The sequence below is a fragment of the Cnephaeus nilssonii genome (genome assembly GCF_951640355.1).
Source record: "Cnephaeus nilssonii genome assembly, chromosome: Y".
In the NCBI taxonomy this organism is placed as follows: domain Eukaryota; kingdom Metazoa; phylum Chordata; class Mammalia; order Chiroptera; family Vespertilionidae; genus Cnephaeus; species Cnephaeus nilssonii.
In genome coordinates, this window is record NC_137096.1 from 39,493 (window position 1) to 54,927 (window position 15,435).

The window sequence follows — 15,435 nt, forward strand, 5'->3', positions numbered from 1 at the left end:
TCATCAGCGTCAGGCTCATGTGCCCACGTGAGCTTATGTCCGTCCCTCCGTCTGTCCGTGGGTGTCCCCTTCCCTCCATCCGTCTGCCCGTGGGTGTCCCCGTCCCGTCCCTCCGTCCGTCTGTCCGTGGGTGCGGTGGGCAGAGGACGCAGGCGAGTGCTGCTCCGTCGGCCTCCCTGGCCGCCTCTGGCTGGAGAAAGGCGAACCCCTGGCTCTGAGGGGCCCTTGCTCTGGGGAAGGCGGGGTCACCGGGGGTGCAAACGGCTGTTCACTCTCCGTCTCCGGTTCCAGGGTCCTGGCTCCCCAGCCTCGCGGTGGGAGCCTGAGGCTGGGCTCGGCCGGTGGGTCCTGGGGGAGGAGGTGGGGGACGCCTGGGGCACCCCTGACTGCCCCAGAGGCACTGAGGCCCAGGTCACGTCCAAGGTCAGAGGGCAGGTGAGCAGGGCTGGGCTTGGGAGCAGCACCTCAGAGTGACTCAGGCAGGGACCGGAGGGACGGGAGGGCGTGGGCTGAGTCCGGGCTGAGCCTTCGGGGCTGAGTCTTGGGGGCTGAGTCTCCGGGCCTGAGTCTTGGGGGCTGAGTCTTAGGGGCTGAGTCTCCGGGCCTGAGTCTTAGGGGCTGAGTCTTAGGGGCTGAGTCTTCGGGGCTGAGTCTTAGGGGCTGAGTCTTGGGGCTGAGTCTCCGGGGCTGAGTCTTAGGGGCTGAGTCTCCGGGCCTGAGTCTTGGGGGCTGAGTCTTAGGGGCTGAGTCTCCGGGCCTGAGTCTTGGGGGCTGAGTCTTAGGGGCTGAGTCTCCGGGCCTGAGTCTTGGGGGCTGATTCTTAGGGGCTGAGTCTCCGGGCCTGAGTCTTAGGGGCTGAGTCTTCGGGGCTGAGTCTTGGGGCTGAGTCTTTGGGGCTGAGTCTCCGGGGCTGAGTCTTGGGGGCTGAGTCTTGGGGCTGCAGGGGCTGGGGCTGGGGGTGGGGATGGGGACCCAGATGCGGTCAGGACCCAGGTGAAGGTCACCCACAAACACGGTGCTTTAACGTCACACAGGCCGATTCAACCCCAGGCCCAGAGGGCACACGTCCGTCTGGGGGTGTCACGGGAGCCCAGGGCCCCCCTCAGCAATGCCAGGGAGCCCCTCACAGCGCCTCACCCCGATCCCCATCACACTAGGGCCCTGCCATCGCTGGGATCGGGGGTCCTGCAGCCTCCCCCCCCCCCCCACTTCGAGCTCAGCTGGTCAGTGGCCTGGGCTTCCCTCTGCCTGGGCCTCGGGTTGGGCACGTGTTCGGGGATTTGCACAATTTTGGGCCCTTGTTCAGGAAGGTCGGGGCAGGACAAGGGCTCCCTTGGGGGGCGGAGGGCCCTGCCCGGCCTGGGAGCCTGGAACGGGGGAGGGAGGGGGAGGGGAGGGAAGGGGGGGTCTCTCCTGGGAGCAGAGGGGCCCCGAGGGGGGCTGTGGGGGGTCAGCTCCCACTTTACTGCCTCCCCCTGGGGCCTGGGGCTGATGGGGGGAAGGAGGGAGGGAGGGAGGGGAGGGGGTGGGAGCTGGGTGAAGGGCGAGGGGAGGGGTGGGGGAGCAGGGGGAGGGGATGGAGCTTGACCTGTGTGGACGGGAAAGGAAGCTTGACAGTCCCCCGCAGGGGCAGCCCACAGCTCTGAGCGGGGGCGCCTGCAACAGAGGGGAGAGAATTGTGCCCGGACCCCAGCCTGCTGAGCCGCCCTGACCGTTCCTCCTCCCTCGTCCACCCCTGGGTCGCCCACTCGGCCAGCACAGGCCGGGGCTGAGTGGACGGCCCCCCGAGTCCCCGAGGAGGAGACGGAGGGAGGAGGGCGGGGGGACAGGTGACAGGTGAGAGCCCAGGAGGGGACGTGCCCGGAAACCCCCTCCCCCGGAGGGTCCGGGACAAGAGCCACTCAGGCCTGAGAGCCGGACACTCCAGAGGGGACGCGGCCACTTGGCGATTCCTGCCGGAACCGGGCCGGTCCGGGGTGATGCAACCAGGGAGCTGGGCCAGGCGTCCCGCCGGCTCCAGGGCGAGGGGGGGAGGGGGGACCCAAAGCGCACAGGGTCCGCGTGGCCGGGCACCCAGCCCGCCTGACCTGTGGCCAGGACCCTGGGCCGCACTCGGACCCTGGGCCGCACTCGGACCCCGCCTGCGCCGCCCCCGGAGCGCCGTCCTCGCGGCCACGGCCAGGCCCCCCGACGGACGGCCCTTGTCTGGGCCCGGAGCTGGGCTGCGAGGGCCGGGGACCCTCCGGGGGCGGGCGGTCCCCAGGGGGCCTGTCCTGGGCGCCGGGTGGACCCGGGGCGGCTCGGGGCGGTGCCTCCTCCCGCTCCTCCTCCTCCTCCTCCCGCTCCTCCTCCCGCTCCTCCCCGCGGGCGTCCGGTCCAATCGCGGCCGGGGGAGGTTCGGAAGCGCCGGTCGGACTCGGCGGGAGCGCAGAGGCCCCGCGGGACCCGGGAGGGAGGAGCCGGAGGAGGTGAGTCCCGGGAGCGGGGCGGGCGGCAGCTCGAGGCCCCGGCGCCTGCGGGTCCCTCAGCCTCGGACCCCCGCGCGGACCGAGGGGCGGGGCAGAGGGACCCCCCGGTCCAGAGCGCGGAGCCCGCGGACCCGGGGCTGTGACCCCGCGACCTCGCCAGCGGGGGGGACGGGAGGCGGGGAGGGGTCCCCTGGGCTTCGCGGCGCGGGGCCTCCCGCCTGGGGGTCCGGCCCGGTCCGGTCCGGTCCGGGCGGTGCGGGTGCGGGTGCGGGGCCCGAGGACCAGGAGGAATGCGCGCGCCCGGCCCTGGCGCGTGGCTCGCCCGCCGCGCACTCACCTGCGAGCTATTTCCTGCGCGTCCCCGTCCCCGCCCGCTCGCCAGGTGGGGTCACCGCGCCGCCCGCTGTCTCACCGGCCAGGAGCGCCCCTGGCATCCGGGGCAGGTCCCCCGACATCCGGGGCAGGTCCCCGAGTTCACGGATCGGTGACCTCGGGGCGAGAGGGGCTGAGGGTCAGGTCGCCGGAGACCCCGTGGGGTCCTCACCTGGGAGCTGGGGGGACCGCCCCCCTCGCTCATCCGGACCCGAAAGGCGCGGCCCGGCCCGGAGGCAGCGCTCTGGGGACTGCGGGGCCCCGAACCTGGTCCAGGTCCGCCCTCCGGGCCACCTCTGGGCCGCGGGGTCCGCTGGGGGCCCGGCACGGGCAGAGCTGGGGGGGGGGGACCAGGGGCCCCGCAGCTCCGCCACCCCGGACCCCACAACTCAGACCCCATAACTCAGCCGCTGAGCTGCTTCCCATGTCATGGGGGGGGGGGGGGGCTGGTGGGACCCAAGGGTGAGGGGTCCCTGGACGGGGGGCACGTGCCCACCCGCCCAGGGGAAGTGGCCTCGGGGATCCTGGGTCGCTGTCTGTCCGTCCCTCTGGGTCCGTCTGTCCCGCTGTGCCCCCCCCCCCTCTCTCTCTCTCTCTGGTTTTCTGTCTCTTTCTTACATCTGTCCATCTGTCCGTCTGTCCCTCTCTGTCCGTCTGTTCCGCTGTGCCTCTCTCTCTCTCTCTCTCTCTCTCTCTCTCTCTCTCTCTCTCTCTCTCTCTCTCTCGTCTCTGTCTCTCTCTCCCTGTCTGCATGTCCCTCTGTGCCTCCCTCTCTGTCTCTCTGCCTCTGTTTCTGTCTCCCTGGTTTTCTATCTCTTTCTTACATCTGTCTGTCTGTCTCTCTCTGTCCGTCTGTCCCTCTGTCCTCTGTCCCTCTCTGTCCGTCTGTTCCTCTGTCTCTGTCTCTCCCTGCCTCCCTGTCTCTCTCTCTCTCTCTCTCTCTCTCTCTCTCTCTCTCTCTCTCTCTCTCTCTCCTCTCCTCTCCCTGTCTCTCTGGTTTTCTGTCTCTTTCTTACATCTGTCCATCTGTCCGTCTGTCCCTCTCTGTCCTCTGTCCCTCTCTATCCATCTGTCCCTCTCTGTCTCTTTGTCTGTCTCTCTCTCCCCACTACTCTCTCAACCTCTCAAACCGCCCCTGGAGGGAAGTCTGTTTTTTGTTTTTCCCCCAAAGCCACTGCCCGGGCACCAGAAGGCGTGGCCGTGCCCCTGGGTCTAACTGCCCACGACCTCTGTCCTTCGACCTCTGTCCTTGCTCAGGTCGCTCCGCTCTCCTGTGATGAGCGGGCAGGTGAGCGCCCCGAGCAGCTTCTGGAGCCTCCGGAGCCCGCCCTGCAGAGCGAGCCCCCACGCGGACTGGATGTCGGCGCTGAGCCCGCGGCTGTGGGACGTGCCCCTGCACCACCTGTCCATCCCTGGTGAGCCGTGCGCGGTCGGCCAGGTCATTGGCTTCTTGTCAGTCCTCACGGGGTGAGGTGTTTAGAGAGAGTGGAAGGGGGGGGATCGAGCCTGCAGCCGGGTTATTGGCTTCTTGTCAGTCCTCACGGGATGAGGCGTCTCCCACTGGTGTTTAGAGAGAGTGGAAGGGAAGGGGGGGATCGAGCCTGCAGCCAGGTGGGTGCCCTTGACCCAGAATAGAGCTCGAGACCTTTGGGTGCCCAGGCCTATGCTCTAACCACTGAGCCACTGGCCAGAGGGATCACATTATTGTTTCTATGTATTCATTTGTTTATTTTCAATATGTTTTATTGAGTTCAGAGAGGAAGGGAGAGGGAGAGAGAGAGAAACGTCAATGATGAGAGAGACTCATGGACCGGCTGCCTCCTGCACGCCCCCACTGGGGATGGAGCCTGTGACCCAGGCATGTGCCCTTGACCAGAATAGAACCCGGGACCCTTCAGTCCACAGGTCGACGTTTTATCCACGGAGCCACACCGGCCAGGGCCCATTATTGTTTTTAAGATATCCTATATAATAAATGTAATATGCTAAGTGTCGGACTGATTGGTTGACCACTCGACCAGTTGCTACGACGTGCTCCAACCAGTAGGGTAGCTTGCTGCTGGGGTCCGGCAGATCGGGACTGGGCGAGACGGCCCCCATTGACCCTGATCACCAGCCAGAGTGAGGGACCCCACCTGTGCACGAATTTGTGCGCTGAGCCTCTAGTATAAATATAAATGGGTTATCCCCATATGCAGGGTGGGGCAAAAGTAGGTTTGTGTTCCTGCTATGGAAAATAATGCAATAAATAATTCTATCTAAGAAAAAAGTAATATGCAAATTGACCATATCTCCGCTACACCCAGAAGCCACACCCACAAGCCAATCAGGAACGAATATGCAAATAAAATCAACCAAGATGGCTGCAGCCACGAAGAGCAGGAGGGAGACTTGGGTTTCCCCGACAATGGAGGAAGCCAAGCTTTCTGCCTGCCCTTGCTGGCCTTGGCCAGGGGTGGAGCTGGGTGATCGGAGCCAGCTGGGGGTCCCTGGAGGCGATCGGAGCCAGCTGGGGGTCCCCTGCCCAGGGCCAGAGGCTTTAGGCCTTGGCAGGGGCAGAGCCGGAGATCACAGGAGATAGGTGTGAACTACAGAGGAAACACCTTTTCTGACCGCTCATTGGCTAACCTCCCTGTATGCCGCTGGTAATATTCTTAGTGACTTGGGTATAAGAATCCAAAAAGGTGATCTAGGGCTTTTCCACCACACTTCTGGGGGGAAAAACGAAGGTCCGCTGCTGGAGGGCTAAGAAATGTCATATCCTGCCCTACGCGGTTTGGCTCAGTGGATAATGCCTAGGTTTGCCAACCGCAGAGTCCAGGTTAGATTCTGATCAAGGGCATGTACCTAAGTTGCAGGCTCCTGCCTGGCTGGGGTCCAGGTCAGGGCTCTGCAGGAGGCAACCAATCAAAGTGTTCCTATCACTTTGATGTTTCTCTCTGTCTTTCCCTTTCTCTTCCACATTCTCTAAAAGTCAATGGAAACATATACTCAGGTGAGGATAAGAAATAAAGGAAGAAATGTCATATCCTATGAAAATAGACACATCTTGAAAATGCCTAAAGAAAGTTGTCATTTTTTTCTTGGTAAAGGGACTGGAGTCCGTGTTGATGAAAACACGTTGGCGGCTGCGGTGACTGGCAGTGGCTGAGGCAGCGGGGTGATGGGGCTGGTGCCTTTCCCTGATCAGCCCGGTCGCCTCCCACAAAGGGAGGCCAGACTGTGGTTTAGGCCCGCTCCTAAGCCGTCAGTAGGACATCCCCTGAGGGATCCCAGTATGTGAGAGGGGGCAGGCTGGGCTGAGGAGAACTCCCCTCCCCCCCCCCCCGGTGCACGAATTTCGTGCACCGGGCCCCTAGTAAATAATAATACAGGAATAAGCTTTTGTGGATTCACAGCTGTAGACCTACTTTTGCCCCACCCTATATATATGGACCCACATATATATCAAACATAAAATATATACCATATAATGTAAAATAAATGCAAATGCAGAGAGAATTTCAATTTTTCTTACTTACCCATATATTTGCATGTGTCGGCAATTAGGATGCATTAATTTTAGGAGTGTCCTGTGGCTGCTGTAACTAAATTCTGCAAATCAGATTTTTTTAAATTTTTTTTTTGTTAATCCTCACCCGAGGATATTTTCCTCCCATTGATTTTTAGAGAGAGTGGAAGGGCGGGGAGAGACACAGACAGACACATGGATGTGAGAGAGACACCCATCGGTTGCCTCCCCCACATGTGAGCAGGGCCCAGAGTCCAGCCTGTAACCCAGGTATGTGCCCCTGACCGGACTCGAACCCTCTGGCTGACGCTCTACACACTGAGCCACACCAGCCAGGGCACAATCAGCTTTCTTAAACCACAGACATCCGTCCTCTCTCCGTCCTGGAGACCAGGCGTCTGAGAGCCAGGGTCCGAGGGCCATGCTCCCTCCGGAGGCTCCGGGGAGGGTCCCCCTGCCTCTCCCAGCGCCTGGGGCTCCAGGGGTCCCCGGCTGGTGGCCCCCTCCCTCCCTCCCTCCCGTCTCTGCCTCCATCCGTCTCCACGTGGCTGCTCCTCTGTGTCCGCGTCTCCTCTTCCGTGTCTGACAAGGACCCTGTCCTTGGAGGGAGGGCCCCCCTGACCCCGGACGACCTCGTCTCCGACCCCTCACCCCATCCCGTCTGCAAAGACCCCGTTTCCATAGGGGGTCCCGTTCCCAGGTTCTGGGAGGACGTGAGCTTGGGGCCGCCATCCGCCCGGCTGTGCGTGTCCCGTGGGCACGTCCTCTGTGGGTTTCTGTGGGTCACCTGTCAGCTCCGTGGGCAGCTCCAAGCTCGCGGGCAGGGGCTCACGGGGCCTCGTCCGGGTCCGGTTCCAGGCAGCCACGACACCATGACCTACAGCCTGAGCAAGAAGTTGCCCGTGTCCCGCTCGGCGTCGCAGCTGCTGCAGGTGCTCGCCAAGGTCCTGCCGTGCCTCCTGCAGCCCGTGGTGCTCAAGTGGTCGGTCACCCAGGTACGCCCTCGGGCTCCGCGTCCGTCCGTTCATCCGTCCAGGGGGCTGGTTCCCACGTCTCCCCACCTGGCCGACGCCCTAGTCTCCAGGGAAAAGTAGTTGAGCTCTGGCCGGTTTGGCTCAGTGGAGAGAGCCTTGGCCTGTGGACTGAGGGTCCCGGGTTCGATTCTCGTCGAGGGCATGTCCCTTGGTGCATGCAGGACGCAGCCAATGAATGTGTCTCTCTCACATCCATGTTTCCTTCTCAGTCTCTCCCCCTCCCTCCTTCCATTCTCTCTATGAAAACATCAGTGGGAAAATATCGGGGGGTGAGGGGTGAGGATCAACAAAAAAATAACAAAGAAAAATAACAGAAAACAACAGGGAAGGGGGCCGAGAATGTGGGTTATTGTAGAATCTGCTCCCCCTGAAGGAGGCAGCCACTCAGGTTAAAGCTGCAGGTATCTGACCCCCATGCACCTGAGTGGGGACTGGGGGCGCCCGGGGCCCCCAGGGAGTCTCTCAAGCTCCCCACCCGCTCCCCAGAGGTGCACATGCGTGTAAGCCTGGAGTCAGGCCTCCCTCCCGGCGTCTCCTCCCGGTAGGACACACGGGAACATGGGAGGGAGGCTTGGGTTTCTCCGGCAATGGAGGAAGCCAAGCTTTCCGCCTGCCCTTGCTGGCCTTGGTCGGGGGTGGAGCCGGGCAATTGGAGCCAGCTGGGGGTCCCCTGCCCAGGGCCCAAGCCTCCTCCAGAGGCATGTGGCCTTGGCTGGGGGCAGAGCCCGACAATCGGAGCGAGCTGGGGGTCCCTGCCCAGGGCCCGAGCCTTGGCCAGAGGCTTTAGGCCTTGGCAGGGGCAGAGCCGGAGATCACAGGAGATAGGTGTGAACTACAGAGGAAACACCTTTTCTGACCGCTCATTGGCTAACCTCCCTGTATGCCACTGGTAATATTCTTAGTGACTTGGGTATAAGAATCCAAGAAGGTGATCTAGGGCTTTTCCGCCACACTCCTGGGGAAAAAACGAAGGTCTGCTGCTGGAGGGCTAAGAAATGTCATATCCTGCCCTACACGGTTTGGCTCAGTGGATAATGCCTAGGTTTGCCAACCGCAGAGTCCAGGTTAGATTCTGATCAAGGGCATGTACCTAACTTGCAGGCTCCTGCCTGGCTGGGGCCCAGGTCAGGGCTCTGCAGGAGGCAACCAATCAAAGTGTTCCTATCACTTTGATCTTTCTCTCTGTCTTTCCCTTTCTCTTCCACATTCTCTAAAAATCAATGGAAACATGTACTCAGGTAAGGAGAGAGAGAGAGAGAGAGAGAAAAGAAAGAAAGAAAGAGAAAGAAAGAAAGAAAGAAAGAAAGAAAGAAAGAAAGAAAGAAAGAAAGAAAGAAAGAAAGAAAGAGAAAGAAAGAAAGAAAGAAAGAAAGAAAGAAAGAGAAAGAAAGAGAAAGAAAGAAAGAAAGAAAGAAAGAAAGAAAGAAAGAAAGAAAGAAAGAAAGAAAGAAAGAAAGAAAGAAATGTCATATCCTATGAAAATAGACACACCTTGAAAATGCCTAAAGAAAGTTGTCATTTTTTCTTGGTGAAGGGACTGGAGTCCGTGTTGATGAAAACACGTTGGCGGCTGCGGTGGCCGGCAGTGGCTGCAGCAGTGGGGTGATGGGGCTGGTGCCTTTCCCTGACCAGCCCGGTCGCCTCCCACAAAGGGTTTCGTGCGCCGGGTCCCTAGTCTATATATCAAAGCCTAAGCGACCTTCAGCCAGTAGCGATGATGCACACTGACCACCAGGGGGCAGAGCTCAACGCAGGAGCTGCCAAGTCACAGCCACTTTGCAGAGTGCCCTCTGGCACCCGGGACCCCTTGGGGGATGTCCACTGCCAATCCCCCCATCCCGCAGGCAGAGGGACCCCGCCCCCCATCCCGCAGGCAGAGGGACCCCGCCCCCCATCCCGCAGGCCAGGCGGAGGGGCCCCTCCCGTGCACACCCCGGGCCTCTAGTCAATAATACGCAAGAACGACCTCTCTCCTGCAGACTCACAGCTGTAAACCTACCTGTGCCCACCCTGGACATACGGATCCACATTGATAGACACCAAATAACGTAAACCACATGCAAGCTTACAGAGAATTTCACGTTTATTTACTTACCCGTGTTTTCCTTTGTTGGCCATTCAGAGGCCTCAGTCGCTCAGCCCCCCCCCCCCCCCCAGCTCTCGTTCTGCTCCGCAGGTGACAGGTGACCCAGGTGACAGGTGACCGGCCTCATTTGGTTTGGGGCTCCCTCCCCAGACTTTCCATGGGTTGCTAGGCAACCAGCACCCCGCCCCCTCCTGCAGGTGCTCAGCTCAACTCACCCTACAGGCGCCTGGGTGCGGGGGTGGTGGGTGGGGACCCACATTCCTGAGGCCGGTTAGAGGCCCAGACGGAGCCGGGAACGCCCCCGGGGTGCAGTGTGTGTGGGGGGGCTGCTGACGAGGCTGCAGGGAACCCGGGTTCCCCCACCTGGGGCGCCGGCGGGGGAGGGGGGGGGCGCAGTGGATCCCGATGGCGAACTGGAGGTGACGGAGGTGCCGTCTGTGACTGCGTTTCCGGTAAAACAAACACCCGCCGTCACCGCCCATGTCCACCCGGAATGTCCCCGGAGGGAGGGCGCAGCCGGATTTGTAACCAGCACCCGGGGGCGGGGAGGGCGGTCCCGCGGGTCCAAGCAACCACGTTCTTTTCCTTTTTTAATGTTTTTATTGATTTCAGAGAGGAAGGGAGAGAGAGAGAGAGAGAAACATCCATGATGAGAGAGAAGCATGGATCGGCTGCCTCCCGCACGCCCCCCACTGGGGATCGAGCCCACAACCCGGGCCTGTGCCCTTGACCGGGAATCGAACCCGGGACCCTTCAGTCCGCAGGCCGACGCTCTACCCACTGAGCACACCGGTCAGGGCTTCTTTTTCCTTTTTAAAATGTTTTTATTGATGTCAGACAGGAAGGGAGAGGGAGAGATAGAAACATCCAGGAGGAGAGAGAATCATGGACCGGCCGCCTCCTGCACGCCCCCGACTGGCGATCCAGCGCAAAACTGTGGCTGCTCTGTGTGTGTGTGTGTGTTGGGGGGACATAGCACCCCCCTCTCTTCCTGCGTCTCGGTTCGGCTCCCCCCGTCACCCCGTGGGAGGATGAGCCCCTCCTCTCCTCTCCTCTGGGGGTCCCTGCTGCCTTTCCGCAGCTCCTTGTGGGGGGCAGGGCCCCTGCCGTGGACCTTCCTGGGCACGTTCTCACCCCTGAGGGCCCAGGACACCCCTTCTGGAGGTGGGGGGCCTGCTAGTGGAGGTGGGGTGCCTGGGCCCCACCTGGGACCGCTGCTGCCCACGACAGGGGGGGGGTCCTTCCAGTGACGGCCTGGGAGAGGGGGAGGCGGGACCCCGAAGGGGTGTTGGGACCAGGGACACAGCCAAGGGCACGTTGCGGCCAGGACTTGGGGGGGTGGGCCCTGACCCCAGGGAGGACGGGGCTCCAGGGCCAGCATGCGGGTCCCCAGTGTAAGGCGGGCGGGGCTGCCGGAGCCTGGGCCCCAGAGCTGTGACCCATCAGATGGCACAGCCTCATGGGCACCGGGGAGGGAGCCCGTGGGGAGGCCCATGGGAGCTGCCTGCCACCCGGGCCCCGACGCACCTCCCCCCGCAGGAGCTGGACGTCACGGAGCAGCTGGACGCCGGCGTGCGGTACCTGGACCTGCGGATCGCACACATGCCCGAGGGCTCCCCGAAGAACCTGCACTTTGTCCACATGCTGTACACGACCCTGCTGGTGGAGGTGGGGGGGGGGGCCCTGCTGGTCGGGGTGGGGGGGGCCCTGCTGGTGGAGGTGGGGGGGTACCTGCTGGGGGAGGTGGGTGTGGGTGGCCGGCGGCAGCCAGTGAGGCAGCGGGACCCACGGCCTTTCCTGGGGGTGTGCTGCCCTCTAGTGGTGGGTGAGTGGCATTCCCGGCCACCTGTGCTGCTGAGGCTGCACCCGCCTCCTTACCCTGGCTCCTGGGGGCGGGGCGGGGCGGGCGGGGGGCTGCCTGGGGTTTTGCAAACGGGGGTCCCTGGTGTGTCCCTGCCCCCAGTGCGGCCGTGTTCAGTCCCTTCTCCTCTGAGCTGCTAGACGGCTCCTTAGGTCAGACCAGGACGGGCCACGTCGGCTCCACAGCTGCCCTCGGCCCCTTGAGCCCCTGCGGCAGCCTCGGGGGTGGAGGCACCTTCCCTGGACCTCCCTCTGCAGGTCACCTGCTGCCCTCGCATGCTCCCCGGGCTTCCAGGGTCAACGTTTGCACCCACGGTGTCTGTCTGGAGGGCACGCATGCACATACATGTGCACACACACATGCACACACATATACTTGGGCACACTGCATGCACATAGATGCATACATAGGTGCACGCATACATAGGTGCACTACACGCATACATGCACATGTACACACGTGGGCACACTGCACACATACTAGTACATCCACGCATACATGGGTGCACAGCATGCACACATACAAGATTGCACCCACACGTGCATATACACACACACGGGCGCACTGCACACACAAGCACTGCGTGCCCACACACACACTTCTCCCCAGAGCAATGGCTCGTTGGCCCAGCTCTCACCGGGGCCGCTGGGTTCCATGGGGGCCTCGGGACACGTTCCGCAGGGGCTTGCTCAGGACTTGGCCCCTTTGCCCAGTGGGTGGGGCTGGGGCGCCCCTTCGACGACGACGACAGGAGCCCCATCTCCTGGGCCGGGTCCAACTGAGCCTCCCCCCAGGACACGCTCACGGAGATCTCCGAGTGGCTGGAGCGGCACCCCCGCGAGGTGGTCGTGCTGGCCTGCAGGAACTTCGAGGGCCTGAGCGAGGACCTGCACGAGTACCTGGTCTCCTGCATCAAGAACATCTTCGGGGACATGCTGTGTCCCCGCGGGGTGAGTGGGCAGGCCCCCCACGGCTCCTGGGCGGGGGGGGGGGGGGGGCGCAGTCCAGGCTCCTCTGCCCACGGGCTCCCCCTCCCTCTGCCCACGGGCTCCCCCTCCCTCTGCCCACGGGCTCCCCCTCCCTCTGCCCACGGGCTCCCCGGATGTGAGGCTGAGAGGATCCTGGTGCCGGCAACCCACCAACACGGGCTCCTGGGTGCCTCTCTTTTTCTAAGTTCTTTTCTTCATTGATGTCGGAGAGGAAGGGAGAGGGAGAGAGTCATGGATCGCTGCCTCCTGCACACCCCCTACTGGGGATCGAGCTCACAACCCGGCATGTGCCCCTGACCGGGAATCGAACCTGGAACCCTTCAGTCCGCAGTCCGACACTCTATCCACTGAGCCACACCAGCCAGGGTTAAAAGTTCTTTTCTTTATTGATGTCAGAGAGGAAGGGAGAGGGAGAGAGAAACATCCATGAGGAGAGAGAATCATGGATCGGCCGCCTCCTGCATGCCCCCTACTGGGGACCGTGCCCACATGTGCCCTTGACCGAGAATTGAACCCTGACCTCCCAGTTCGTAGGTCGACACTGAGCCTCGCCGCCGGGCTGGGTCCTCTTGAGTTTGGATCAAACCTGGCACCTGTTTACAAGTGGCCACGGCGTGCGATTCCGTGAAAACGTGGTTTCTCTGTGTCTTGGGGCCGCACACGCACTGGGAGCCTTCGGACCCCGACACGTGTTCCCTCTCCGTCCGGGAGCTGGACGTCCGAGACCCGGGGTGGGCGGGGCTGGTTCCCCGAGGCCTCTCCTTGGTGTGGACGCCGTCTCCTCCCCGTGTCCTCCCCGCTCGTCCCTCTGTGGGTCTGTGTCCTCGTCTCCTCTTCCGTCAGCACCCCGTCCTGTGGGATCAGGGCCCCCGGGGACCCCGTTTGACCGTCATCGCCTCTGCAGACCCTCCCCACATACAGCCCCGCCCGGGGCTGGGGTCAGGGCTCTGACACGTGACTTTTAGGGGCACAGTCCAGCCCTCACCCCACCTGCAGTTCCATTAAGTAGGTGAGCTTGCCCTGGCCGGTGTGGCTCAGTGGATAGAGCGTCGGCCTGCGGACGGAAGGGTCCCGGGTTCGATTCCGGTCAGGGGCACGGACCTCGTTCCAGGCTCCTCCCGGGCCCGGGCCCTGGTCGGGACGCGTGCAGGAGGCAGCCCGTCGATGTGTGTCTCTCTCACATCGATGTTTCTGTCTCTCCCTCTCCCTCCCACTCTCCCTAAAATCAATGGGAAAATACCCTCGGGTGAGGATTTACAAGAAAAGATTCTCCATCGGCTGGTCCTGGCCGGCCTGAGCGAGACCTCCGTCCGCAGGGAGCCCCCGAGGGGTTAAATCCACGACGTTTGGGGCGACTTGGCGTCGATTCACATCAGCCCTTGTGTGGGGCTTTGGTCTGGTCTCGTCCTGTGGGGGCCCCGAGAGCAGGTCCCGGCAGGTTTGCCTGGAGCAGCGATGAGGGTGCTGCCGCCACTCGGTCCCCGAGAGGCACCTGGGGGAGAGGCCCCCCTGTGCGGGGGGTGGGGGTTGGAGGAGGGGACGGTCCCACGGAAAAGGGACCACCGTCCGGCCCTTCACACACAACACGACGCCTGCTGACCCTCTGGTCCGACGGCCGACCGAGGGGGTCAGTCCTTGATGACAAAGCACGTGTCCCGTCCGTGTGACAATCGGGAGACGGAGGCCCCGCTCCATCGCTGCCCCCCACAGACCCATGTCTCCCCCAACTCCATCCCCCGCACCCCTTCCCGCAGGAGGTGCCGACGCTGCGGCAGCTGTGGGCGCGGGGCCAGCAGGTCCTGCTCTCCTACGAGGAGGAGGGCGCCGTGGGCCGGCACCCCGAGCTCTGGCCGGGGATCCCCTACTGGTGGGGCAACCAGGTGAAGGCCAAGAAGCTGATCCGCTACCTGGAGCGCATGAAGAGCTGCGGCCGCCCAGGTGGGTGCCGTCCCGGGGAGGCGGGTCACAAGCGTGCTTTGGGCGTGACGGGAACGGGATTTGAGAGCAGCGTGTGGTGTGTGTGCATCGGTGAGCAAACGTGCATGCACACACATGTATGTCTCTGTGTGCGTGTGGATACAGATAAGCACCCACACATCATACATATATGTACACACGTGTGTACCGGTACACGCGTGCCCAGGCAGCCCGGTGCACGCTGAGTGCCCGCCCTGTGCCCCCGGCCCGCAGGCGGGCTCTTCGTGGCGGGCATCAACCTCACGGAGAACCTCGAGTACATCCTGGCGCACCCGGCCGCGTCGCTGAGGAACCTGACGCTGCCCAGCCTGCCCCGGCTCAGCGCCTGGGTCCGCGAGCAGCGCCCGGGGCCCGGCCCGCGCTGCACCAACATCATCGCCGGCGACTTCGTGGGCACCGGCACCTTCGTCAGCGATGTCATCCGCCTCAACGACAAGCTGCTGGCGTGCTGACCGGCCCCCGTCGGCCCAGGACCCTCCTCCATCCTCTCGGCCGCGTCGTCCTGGCCACATGCGGGCGAGAAGAATGGGGGGCAGCCGGCCAGGGCCCACGCCTCCGGGGAACCCCCTGGGGCACCTGCCTTCATGGGTCTCAGTGCTTCTGGGGTGAATCCAGTGACTGCGCTGAGGGTCGCGGGGGGCTGTGGGGTTCAAGGACAGGTCCCCCGGAATCGTGGGGTTCAGACCCGCTGTCGCCCGTGAGAGACGCTCAGAGGGGACCCCTCACCGGGGCTGCTGGCCGCCTCGTAGCATCGTGTGGGCTGGACGGGACGGAGCGCGATGGCATCTACGGAGCAAACCCTTTGTCACAAACCAGGAAGCCCTGGCTGGTGCGCTCAGTGGTTAGCGCGTCGGCCGGGGCATCAAAGGGTCTCGGGTTCGATTCCGGTCAAGGACCTGGGTTGCCGGCTTGATCCCCGGACCTGGCTGGGCCCGGGCGGGAGGCAGCCCGTCGACGTGTCTGTGTCGCATCCATGTTTCTCTCTCTCCCCCCCTCCCCCCACTCTCTCTGAAATAAGTCAACGGGAAAACACCCTCAGGTGAGGATTAACCCCCCAAAAATATATAAAAATAAACAGATAAATAAATAAAAACAGGGTGTTTCTAATTCCAGTGAAATCAGGACCTCTCTCCTTCT

The 15,435-nt window shown here is 62.9% G+C and overlaps 1 protein-coding gene across 2 annotated transcripts; it reads left to right on the top strand.

The window, feature by feature from the left end:
• Nucleotides 1–2,382: 2,382 nt before the first annotated feature.
• On the top strand, nt 2,383–15,371 carry PLCXD1 (phosphatidylinositol specific phospholipase C X domain containing 1). 2 transcript variants are annotated; one of them, XM_079766063.1, is made up of 7 exons: nt 2,383–2,468; nt 4,098–4,255; nt 7,210–7,346; nt 11,011–11,139; nt 12,127–12,282; nt 14,076–14,259; nt 14,512–15,371. In XM_079766063.1, the coding sequence occupies exons 2-7, from the start codon at nt 4,117–4,119 to the stop codon at nt 14,748–14,750; spliced, it is 984 nt and encodes a 327-aa protein (XP_079622189.1). In that variant the 5' UTR covers nt 2,383–2,468; nt 4,098–4,116; the 3' UTR covers nt 14,751–15,371. The 2 variants fall into 2 exon arrangements, with proteins under 2 accessions (XP_079622189.1, XP_079622188.1); XM_079766062.1 differs by lacking the exon at nt 2,383–2,468 and adding an exon at nt 2,619–2,850.
• Nucleotides 15,372–15,435: the final 64 nt, after the last annotated feature.